Source organism: Curcuma longa, unplaced genomic scaffold (assembly GCF_044706935.1).
Source record: "Curcuma longa cultivar G26 ecotype Majalengka, Jawa Barat unplaced genomic scaffold, ITB_CL_G26_1.1 contig_22496, whole genome shotgun sequence".
NCBI classification, from domain to species: Eukaryota; Viridiplantae; Streptophyta; class Magnoliopsida; order Zingiberales; family Zingiberaceae; genus Curcuma; species Curcuma longa.
In genome coordinates, this window is record NW_027431923.1 from 1 (window position 1) to 12,178 (window position 12,178).

Sequence of the window (12,178 nt, forward strand, 5' to 3'; positions counted from 1 at the left end):
TAAAACCACCCAACCAATGTTTTGAATGTGCGAAAAAGACAGTAAAAATAGAGCACACTTATCAACAGCTAGAAAATTAAAAATTCGATGGGATTTATCTTAACAATCGTTCTTTGAGGCTTTACATGTTTTGACCAAGTATATATAATAGTTTCTAAAAATAGAAGGATTCCACTGAGATGGCATGATGATTGGAAGTTGAGATGCCTGCCAAGTCTTCACATGGTATAAAAAGAAAAGATTCCAGCCCAACTTTTGGTGAGATCTTTGGGTTTGATTTAGTAAATAATTTTGTAATCATTCTAGTTGGAAAAGAGATCTCTTTTTGCATATAATAATAATCCTAGTTCAAAGTGCCTTTTAAAGTTTCATATCTCTTGGTTCCCTTCTCACTTTCCATTGTTTTCATATGCAAGACCTTAAGCCTAATTGATAACCTAACCCAAAAACCTTGCACAACCTGTTTGAACATCAGCGATTTAACGTTTGAGCAAAGAGAAAGCAAGGATGTAGGAGGACCACATGGACCAAATAGAGATGCTTCTACATCATGATCTATATATGCATTCAGCATCTTTTCTTCTTTTATTCATAATCTTGCTTTAGCTATTGAAGGTTTGTTTTCAACGTGGTATTTTGTATTTTACTTCCCCACTATGATTTAGTATGCAAATATTTTTTTTGTTACTTGCTTGTACTACATATATAATCAAGCATTAGTACTGAAATCATATTTCTATCTGCAATTGTTAGATGAATTTAAGCCTGCATCAATTGACAAGAGCCAACCTGGATCATTGCATAAAAATAAGGAGAACAGAATAACTGTAGAGTTCCGTAATAATCAGCCTGGAAAACAAAATGTTTCCTTTGAGGGAAGCAGTGAGGACTACAAAGACAATGATGGAGTTCTGTTTTTTGATGGAGAGACATTTAGGTTGGAACGGTTGCATCGTGCAGTTAAGAGGTTGAGGCATGTGCGATTGCCTGGTGACCATGCTTCAGCAGTTAACATTTCATCTGCACCCTCATCTGGAACAGCCACGGAGTCTCGTTCTCCTCCAGTTGGAAGGATGGCAAAAATGCAAGTGCCAAATAAAACAGTAGTGCATCCAATTCATGTAAGTAATGGTTAAATTTGTAAATGCTGAAACCTGCAAATTCAATTATCAACTTCTATATTTTCTGCAGTTCCTTGTTTGTCCTAGGAGTCTAGGACATTATTTAGTGCAAGAAACATTCTCATCAGTTCTGTTGATTTGAAACTCTACGGTAGCATCAGTTATAGGCTGAGTTACTTTTGCTTTGCTTGTCGTCAAATTTAATGGTGGCAATTGCATTTATTTTTAGATATGAGAAATATTAAAGTTCATTTTGTTCCATTTTATATCTTAGACCTATGAACTTCTGAAATGCCCATATTCCCTATGCTTAATTCTTTAAACCAGTGCATCTAATGCAGGAATGGTACATAGATATAAACTGTTACTTGCTCCAAATCTACAATATAGCATTTCTTGGTTATACCAATACTTTACTAGCCCTTTGCTGTGTATTCGAGTATCCCATTGAAGGAATGAACTATTTATATTACAGTTTCGTCCTTCTAAACTGCATCTTCACAAGAGCTGGATGTAAAGATGGTCAGAGTGGAGCGATTAGATGAAACCTGTTTTCTTTTGTCTCAAGCTCTTGCAGGCCCAAAGTAGCCCTACTTAACTCCCTTAACATAGGAGCTCCATGATCAGGAAAATAGAAGCTTGCTATTGAAATGGAATTAGTTCATGAATGTCATTCAAGATTCATTTTAATAAAATGTAATCTGTTCAGTTTTATGTGACACTTGACTGACAATACCTTTTCACCATACTCAAAAGAACTGTGCAGTGTTTCTTTTTTTCTAAGAAAAAAAGATAAGAAATAGATAAACCTAGGTGAGGTCCTGTTGAGATGTGTGGTTGAGAGTTTTCATGGAGTAAAAACTACACATTTTGCTTTACAGTTATTTAATGACTCAGGATGTCAAATAATTCGAATCTTAATATAGTTTCCAAGAAGTTTGATTTTATCATTCTTGATAAGCTAAAGCATCACATATGTGGACCTGCAATGAAGGTTAATGTACCATCTATTTGGTCTCAGTTTAATAGCTGTGATGTTACTTGTTGACTGTGTTTTGATGCCTATGCCCTGGAAGGGCATCTTATATAACTGAGGGTAATGTATCCTGCATAACATGGCATCTTGATATTGACAAGATACAATTTTTGGTACTTGTTTTTTGATGCCACCTTATTTGGGATTAATTTTTTTCTTTACACGCAAGATATCCTAGTGGATTGCATTGTTCAAGGTTTATATGAACTTTGCATTTTGTCGAGATGCGAAGCATGCTATGTAACTGTTTCCTGTAATTAGGACACCTTCCATCTATGTTGTTTCAGTTCTCATCCCTATTATTGCTCACATACTGACATTATTTATCATTGGTTACTGTATGTTAGTTTCTTTGAGCAATTTAATCTCATATTAGTACTCAACTAACTTTGGGTTTTTGGTTTTTAGTTTCTATATTATTTCACTTAAACTGTCTTTGCTTATGCCTACATATGATTGTTGAGCAGGTTGAGGTCGAACGAATTGATATAGGTGTACCAGAAAGTCAAGGTATTATCTCTTGTGAAATTTATCTATTTTGAACTATAAATACTATCATGAGATTCTCTAGACTCACCTCAATTGACTGCAACATTTCTGATTTCCTTTCGATGCTTCGTCATCACTCATGAAACATATTAGTTCTGAAATGTCGTATGCCTTTTTTGTGCCTCTTGTTTGCGGCATGTTGAAAGATTGGTTTTCATACATAATGTCTTTTCCTTTTACTTCTTTTTGCAAAACCATGACTTAGATTTTACTTCTCGACAAAACATAGAAGTAGATCACATTCCATCCAAATCTCATGTGGCATTTTTCTCCTTGCAGGTTCCAGACCCAGAGAAAAGAGTGTTGTCAATGAATCAGTTCCAGTTAATCCATCACCTATTTCTCCTGATAGGAAATCGTCTGAATTAGAGAACTTTCATATTTTTGGCGAGGATGATGGAGGAACGCCAAACAATGAAATTTTTGGGCAGGATGAGCCCGGGGGATTCGACATTAATATCACAAATCAAAATGATACAGATGATGAGATCGCTGATGTTGATGTAAGTGATGAGGCAGACGAAGGGCTAAACGCGGCTGAAGCTCTACGAGCTCAGGCTAATGCAGCGGATGGGCAGCAGGAGGAGACAGAGAGCTCCAGCAGCAGCGACGGAAGTAGCGGGAGCGGAAGCAGCAGCGGCAGTGGAAGCAGCAGCAGTGATAGCGATGGAAGCAACGATGACTCAGCTAGCTCTGGTGGTGATCTGGACATTTAGAGCAACACCGAAGGAATGATCGATGAATATTGTTGCGAGATCATTCAGTTACAAGGCTATCCTACCTATTTTGATCGATATACAGACGATTAAGTTCAAGTATTCAGCCAGGGGCACAATGGCAAATCCGAGTTACTGAGTGTATCTTATGATTCTACAAAACTGATGAACATTCTGGACCAAACTGCTCCATTGTCATCCCTAATTCGAATTGTTCTTGCTGCCGCCGAGAACTGGAAGAATAACTGAAACAACTATTGTGCACATCAGTGAAGTCTCCGGCAAGTATGCTATCTTAGTCACTATGGAAATGTCGTTCTTCCTTGATCGTCAACATTCACCATACCGAATTCTCGTCGTCTAAGCACATATTTACTCGGTTTCGTTAAGTTTGTCTTGAGCACTCTTCTTGCCATATGCACCTAAAAATCAAATACATGGAGAGACTTACAACACTGCTAGTATGAGGGCTCTGAATTCCATCTTAAGTGTTTTTGGCTCTGATGTCCAGGTACAAATCTTATACTGCTTCAGCTTGCTTACTGAACAAAGTAGCTCTGGGATTGTCTTTACATGTGTAGTGCAATGGTAAATAATAAAACATTTAAAGGAATAACTAAGAGGATTGAGATTCGAATATTAATAGAGATAAATATTTTGAAGGTTGATAGTTTCTTTTATAAGTAAAATGTGTATAAAAATATCTTATGTTCCATGTGTAGTCACTCTTTGATCCTCTTTTATAGAGCCGTAATAGGAGGCACTCAAAGAATGGATACTCCATCACCTGTCTATCTATAGATGTAATGTCTATCTTCCAGATAGTCTAGTTTGTCTCTAGTAGAACTTAACTGCATGACTAGGTTGTATATAGGGCTTTGTCATTGTCTGCACTCATAGCTTCTTAAGACTTGAGGATCCTAGCGAAGCGATAAGCCTTGATCATTCCTCCATCTTATTCAAATCAATCTGTCATCTTCTGCATAGCAACCCACCAACAACTTAATAGTCGTAAAGATGAGATCTCGGATATGAAACAACTTGATGAATGGGAAATTTGAGTGCACCGTCTCTCATGTTCATAGAAATTGTGTTTTGAATGTACTTTTAAACTTACATAAGTTGTATTTTGAATTTATCTGTTAGACGAACAAGAGGCAAGGTCGTTTAAATTGTTCATTATTGAATCCACATAAAGTGCATCCTCTTCTCATGTCACGCTCGGCGTGCCAAAGAAATCGATACGGTGTGGCCCAGAAGACTTTAGCTGAAAGCAAACAAACATTTACCAAATAAAATAAAAAAAATAGTTGGATTAATCCTATTTATTTGTTTAGTAGTATCTAGCAAAACAAAGAGATTGATTGGAACTTAGGGCATGTTTGGTAAGGGGTAATCAGGCTTGTAATGTAATCAGGATTACATTACAAGATGATTTACTTTGTTTGGTAATGTAATTAGGCTTGTAATGTAATGTAATTGGATTACAAAAGAGGAGCCAAGATATGTAATCTGGATTACAAAGGAAATAGTATGTAATCCGATTACATTACAGATTCTATTTTTATCGTACCAAATATACCCTTCCACTTTATTAATAAAATTAATAATTTTATAAAATCAATAATTTATTAATTATAATTAATAATTAATTATTAATAAACTTAATTAAAATAATTAATAAAAGTATTAATAAAATAATAATTATTAATTATTAAAATAAGTATTAATAATTATAATTAATAAAATAATTAAAATAATAAAATTATTAATAATAATTATTATTAATTTAAATAAAAATTATTTATTATTATTATTAATTAATAAAATATTTATTAATTCTTTTAATAATTTTTATTTTATAATTTTAATTAATAATTAATTATTAATAAAATTAATTAAAATAATTAATAAAAGTATTAATAAAATAATAATTATTAATTATTAAAATAAGTATTAATAATTATAATTAATAAAATAATAAAATTAATAATAATAATTAATAATAATAAAATAATAATTATTAATTATTAAAATAAGTATTAATAATTATAATTAATAAAATAATTAAAATAATAAAATTATTAATAATAATTATTAATAATTTAAATAAAAATTATGTATTATTATTAATAATTAATAAAATATTTATTAATTATTTTAATAATATTTATTTTATAATTTTAATTAATTATTATTTAAACTAATTAATTATTTTAAAAATAAAAATAATTAATTAATTATTAATAATTAATTTTAAAAATTAATAGTTAATAATAAATTATTAATTATTAAAAATTATTAATTAATTTTAATTAGTAATTATTAATAATTAATAATTTATTTTTTAGTAATTATTAATAATTAATAATTAATAATTATTAATAAAATAATTTATTTTAAAGATAATAAAAATAATCTTTATTATTACATTTATTTTTATTTTATTTTTAAAATTAGGAGGGTATTATTGGTATTTTATAATAATAAAAATTAGATTCTTTATTGAAAATAATGTCAAACACTGTAATGTAATCATTCTTGTAATCAAAGATTACATGCATTCCTTCAACCAAACATAGTAATGTAATCATGAATACATTACATTACATTACAAACTTGATTACATTACAAGCGTGATTACATTACGTCGTACCAAACGTAGCCTTAAGGTTCAATTCACAATCAAGAGAGCGAGCTTGTGGTTAGGCCTGCGGCCACGACTCGCAGCCAGGTCGCGGCCAATCTTTAGATCACGATGAGTTCGCTAAGCGCAGCAGCCGAGTCACGAGTTTGTGATTCGGCAAGGCCTTGAGCTTTTGGTTAGGCCAAGGCCGCGACTAGCACAACCAATTTGTTAGCTCATGAGCTTGCTTTGGGGGTCATTGATTCGTCTAATTCTTCAGCAAAAGATGAAATCCATTACCTCAGTGGTCTCACGACTATATGTGAGAAGATAAATCAAAAACTATAATTGATCATGATGAAGGAGAACATTACCTTGACTTCGTCGAGATTAGACCCTTGTCTACTTTAGTAATTTCTGTTTTGTCATAACTAACTACTATGATTATTGATGTAGTTGGAGATCGAATTGCAGGTGCCTGAGTGACAACCTGGATGTCCTACCGTGGCACCATGGCCCCGGGGACAATTATTGATTCGTCCAAGTTTTCTAATAAGGTTGATCAAGAAGGAAAATTCAGTTTAATTTCAAATAGATGAGAAAATAGAAACAAAAAACTAGAGTAAACTAAAGACACTTTCTTTGGATGCGAAAGAGAATGATCTGGTTCCAGTTCCACCAGCAAAAAGCATGCACGCACAACTCGATCGCTCTCCCCGTCGCCCATCCATGGCCATGGCTGACAAAAGGAAGACGAGCCAAAGGCAAAAGCGAAAGAGACAGAGCATGACTCCAATTAAAGAACAACAAAGGAACAGAGAGAGAGAGAGAGCATGCACGAATCCGGAGCTGCTGGAGTCGCCCGGCGACCCAATGATGGCGGCGACGCAGGCCCTGCTCCCCGTCCCCGCACCATTCCAGCTCCTAAAAAGGGAAGCCGCCACCGTGTTCCTCTGCGCCTTCTTGTCTTCTTCTACCCATCTCCTGTTATGTTCATGGTCCGGTGCGTCGCCGGAAATCAACATGCTGTTGTTGCTCTCCAGTCTCTGTTATTGCTTTGTCCTCGCCGGCTCTGCGTCGGCGCCACCGCTCCCTGTGATGGCTCTGCTTTCCCTGCGCTCCTCCCTCGTTGATCCCTCCTCCAACCTTCGAAAATGGGCGTATGGTAACCTGACGGATGACCCGCGGCCGTGGTGTTCTTGGTCGGCCGTCACGTGCGACGACGCTACTGGTGAAGTCACTGCCCTCGACCTCTCCTGGAAGAATCTCTCCGGTGCCATCTCGCCCGAGCTCCGCCGGCTCTGTTCTTCGCTCGAACACCTCAACCTCAGTGGGAATGCCTTCGCCGGCCCGCTCCCGGACTTTCTGTTCGACCTTACTCGCCTCCGCAGCCTCGACATCAGCCACAATGACTTCAACTCCACCTTCCCGCCGGGCATCGCCAGGCTCCGCTGTCTCTCCGTCCTTGACGCCTACAGCAACAGCTTCGCTGGCCCGGTGCCTCCCGGCCTGACGAGGCTCCGACGATTGGAGCACCTCAATCTCGGCGGGAGCTTTTTCCAGGGCCGCATTCCTCCGGGGCTCGGCAGCCTAACGCGGCTGCGATATCTTCACCTCGCCGGAAATCTCCTCAGTGGCCGACTGCCGAGCGAGCTCGGCTCTTTGACGCTGCTCCAGCACATGGAGATTGGGTATAACTCCTACAGAGGCGGCGTCCCACCGGAGTTCGGAAGGTTGGCTAGTCTTACTTACCTCGACATCTCGTCGGCGAACATCACCGGCGTTCTGCCGTGGGAGCTCGGCAACCTTACTCGGCTCGAGTCGGTTTTCCTCTTCAAGAACAGGATTTCCGGCAGAATTCCAGCGAGTTTTTCCGATATGAGAGCTCTCAGAGTTCTTGATCTCTCCGACAATCTGCTCCGCGGCCGAATTCCTACTGACTTCTCCGCTTTACTGAACCTCACTCAACTCAGCCTCATGAGCAACGAGCTCTCCGGCGAGATCCCTTCCGGAATCGGAGCTCTGCCCAATCTAGAAGTGCTCAACCTCTGGAACAACTCACTCACCGGGAAGCTTCCGCCGGAACTTGGTGCCGGTGGTAGGTTGCAGAAGCTGGACGTGTCCTCCAATTCTCTCACCGGTCCGATCCCACGGGCTCTCTGCCTCGGGAACAGACTCAATCGCCTCATCCTCTTCTCCAACTTGCTCGACTCGGAAATTCCGCCGGAGCTCGCGAATTGCTCCTCGCTGTGGCGCGTCCGCGTCGAGAGGAATCGCCTAGTTGGGTCCATTCCGGCAGGCTTCGGCTCGTTGCCTAACCTGACTTACATGGACCTAAGCAGCAACTGCCTCTCCGGCGGAGTACCAGAGGACCTCGGGCACGCCCCGAGGTTGGAATTCTTGAACGTCTCGAAGAATCCTCTCCTGGCGCCTCTGCCGGAGAGCATTTGGCAAGCGCCGAATCTTCAAATCTTCGCCGCTGGCAGCTGCGGTTTGATCGGGGAGATACCGAGCTTCGATTCTGGCTGCAGGAATGTCTACAAGATCGAATTGGAGAACAATGAGCTTAAAGGGAGCATCCCCGCCACCATCAGCCGCTGCCAGAGGTTGCTAAATCTGAAGCTGGACCGCAACAGACTCACAGGGAGCATCCCGCCGGAGCTGGCGGAGCTCCCTTCGATTGCCGAGATTGATCTCTCCTGGAACGAGCTCAGCGGCACCATTCCACCCGAGTTCGACAACTGCAGCACCATGGAAAACTTCAACGTCTCCTTCAACTGCCTCACTGGCCCGGTCCCTTCCGCCAGCAATGTTCTCAGGAACTTTCACTCCTCGGCGTTTGCCGGCAACGCCGGCCTCTGCGGTGAGCTGGTGGGGAGGCCGTGCGAGATCCCAAGGGGCGCGGCCGCAGCCGCGGACACGCAGCAAACCGCTCGGGGCTCTGCCGGAGCAACGATTGTGTGGATTGCCGCCGCGGCAGTTGCGGCAGGGCTGGTGGTTCTGATACTGGGAACTCGGTGGACGCAACAAAAAGCAGAGATGGAGGACGAGGTGCGGGGTGGACCTGCGCGGTGGCGAATGACGGCATTCCAGCGCCTAAACTTCACGGCGGAGGACGTAGAAAGATGCGTGTCGTCGAGCGACCAGATCATCGGGATGGGATCGACGGGGATGGTGTATCGCGCCAAGATGCCGGACGGCGAGACCATAGCGGTGAAGAAACTCTGGAGCCCACAAAAGGAGGGCGTCGGGCGGCAGAAGAGGAGGGAAGGGGGCACGGTGGCGGAGGTGGAGGTGCTGGGATCGGTGAGGCACCGCAACATCGTCCGGCTGCTGGGCTGCTGCGCCAACGGCGAGACGACTCTGCTCCTCTACGAGTACATGCCCAACGGGAGCCTCGAGGATCTGCTGCGCCGCCGGAGCGGCTCAGAAAAGGGGGGAAGCTGCGGGCTGAGCATGGATTGGGCGATGCGGTACCAGATTGCGGTGGGGATCGCGCAGGGGATCTGCTACCTCCACCACGATTGCGACCCGGTGATCGTGCACCGCGATTTGAAGCCGAGCAACATTTTGTTGGACGCGCAGATGGAGGCTCGGGTGGCGGACTTCGGCGTGGCCAAGCTCATCCGGACGGCCAACCAGTCCATGTCGGTCATCGCCGGCTCCTGTGGCTACATAGCTCCCGGTGAGTAATCGATCGCGCATCACGGACACCAAATGCTCGACGATTTGTCTGCTCCATTCACCCTCGCTTCTCCGTGCGCGCAGAGTACGCGTACACGCTGCAGGTCGACGAGAAGAGCGACATATACAGCTACGGCGTGGTGCTGATGGAGATGGTGAGCGGGAGGAGGTCGGTGGAGGCGGAGTTCGGGGAGGGGAACAGCATCGTGGAGTGGGTGCGGGCGAGGATGGCGAAGGCGGAGGAAGGCGGGGCGTGGGAGGTGCTGGACCAGGCGGCGGCGGCCGGGTGCAAGCAGGTGAGGGAGGAGATGATGCTGGTCTTGCGCATAGCCTTGCTCTGCACGAGCAAGAACCCCAGGGACCGGCCGTCGATGAGGGACGTGCTGTCCATGCTGAGAGAGGCGATGCCCGACAGGAAGGTCAAGGAGGCGAGGACGGCGGCGGCCTTGGCGGGGCAGAAGCAGCAAGGCTGACGGACGCTCTTTTGCTTCTTTTGGATCCATCACATCTCTGTCGCTGTACTACTATTTTTACATCACGAAGAATTTCTCGATATTTCCGGGGATTCTCCGTTTGTCGCCGAGCGCCAACCTGACGGAGGCATCGCCGGAAGGGTCCGGGACGCCTCCTCCCTCCCCTCCCATCTTGGCCTGAAGCGCTTCTCCTTCTGCCTCCTCGTCGACGCTGAAACGAATCCTCCTCCGGTAGCCTAGGTTTCACGCCTTTCCTCAACAATAAGCCGACTGGCGCCGGCTAGGGCTTTCGCGTAACCGCCTACTACTCCGCCGGGCTGCGAGAGATCGCCGTCGGAAGCAAGAAGGTCAAGATCCTTTGCGATCTGAGATTGAAGAAACAAATGTCGCATCAGCTGGTGGATGTTCGTGATCGGCCGGCAACGAAGGGTGTCCGACGGAGATCGATCTCCTGGCGCGCGCCGAAGACCTTTACAGCGATCTTCCCCGAGCGTCTTCTTCGACATCTCTCGCCGCATCTCGCCACCGCCCTCCGCCACCAAGCACAAGCAGTTGCCCTACCCCCGACTACTCGACCAGCCCGTGGAATTGCGAAGGCTCTCGCGGCTCATCCGGTAGAGTCCCTCCCTTACTGGGCTATGCCGTCGGGTTGGATCGGTCGCTCGCCGCGGCCCATGAGCTCATTCATATTAGATAATATATTATTTATTAATAAATAAAATTACTATATATATATATATATTATATATATATTTAATTTATTTTTAAACTTAATTAATGAGATCCACAATATAATAGATAATATGAGAAAAATTATGATTAGATCATAATTAATGAGTATCTATACATATATAATTATGTAAATATTAAAATATTTCCTATTTGATAAATTGATAAGATTGAACATTATTAATTTTGTAAGATTAGCATATATTAGAGATTTTACCAAACATATATTAGAGCTTCTCTTGATTTTACCAAACAACTAATCTGAACTAGTTGGAAACATGAGATGTGGAGAGTTAATATATGGATGTTGGTTAAAGGTAACTAGTTCATCTGAAGTAATCTGCCATGAGACTTCATGTGATTCCATACATACCTATTGAAGATCTCATTGTAGCTCGAGTACAAGTTTCTCTTCGACTTGAGGTATTTAAGTTATCTTGGTCATGGAGACTTATACTTTGACATCCTAAACAAACATCTCTATAGAAGTGTGAACCCGGGATGATTGGATATAAGTCGAAGTATCCGAAGGTGATTGAGTAGCCCACAGAGGATTCACCACTCCTTTTACTAGGAGACGTATACCCTGACAACTTGTTAGGATTGTTACTCATAAATCTTTGGTCAAAGTAGAAACGCATCAAGAGGATGATCCTTTTGGATAGATATTTTGAGAAACTTGAATTTGCATAACAAGGTGTTAGGTCCAATCTGGTGCGTTGCGTATGTTTACACGTTTCACAAATGTGTGCAGTGGAAGAAAAATAAATAATTATAATTAATTATTACAACACTCGCAACACACACATACATGATATAACTTGGAGGCATGATGTACTACTAGGTGTTAATCATGATCGATCTATAATTAATGATTAATTATGGATGACCAAATATAAATCGGGAACCTATAAAGTCACACACACTATAAGATTCTCCAAGAGACATAAAACGAGTTTGAAAATTAGATTCTTAAATCGAGAGAAATTGAGTCTGGTTGGACTAGACGAAGGGCAAATATGAAAGATATTTTTCTAGAATGGAAGCACGAATGGGTCACGTCTTTTGAAGATAAAGTGTACCCTCTTTGATTTAATTATAAACTAAATTGATTTAGTTTTAATTAAAGATGATTTTGTTTTGAATCAACGCGATTTGGTCTTGAACCAAACTTAAGGCTATTGGATTGGAGTTTGGGTTAACAGATGCGGATTTTTGATTCATGAATCAAATCTGTTAGAGAT

The 12,178-nt window shown here is 41.7% G+C and overlaps 2 protein-coding genes across 2 annotated transcripts; both read left to right on the top strand.

Annotated features, from left to right (window-relative positions):
- Nucleotides 1-753: 753 nt before the first annotated feature.
- LOC141817910 (uncharacterized) lies at nt 754-3,994 on the top strand (the record flags this gene model as incomplete). The annotated part of the gene is given in 3 exon segments (XM_074705520.1): nt 754-1,121; nt 2,625-2,667; nt 2,986-3,994. Coding segments are annotated over 3 exon segments (848 nt in total), but the record flags the coding sequence as incomplete, so codon positions are not given.
- A 2,698-nt stretch (nt 3,995-6,692) lies between these two features.
- LOC141817914 (uncharacterized) lies at nt 6,693-10,205 on the top strand. Its single transcript, XM_074705523.1, is given in 3 exon segments — nt 6,693-6,862; nt 6,865-9,733; nt 9,817-10,205. Coding segments are annotated over 3 exon segments (3,426 nt in total). The 5' UTR covers nt 6,693-6,694.
- Nucleotides 10,206-12,178: the final 1,973 nt, after the last annotated feature.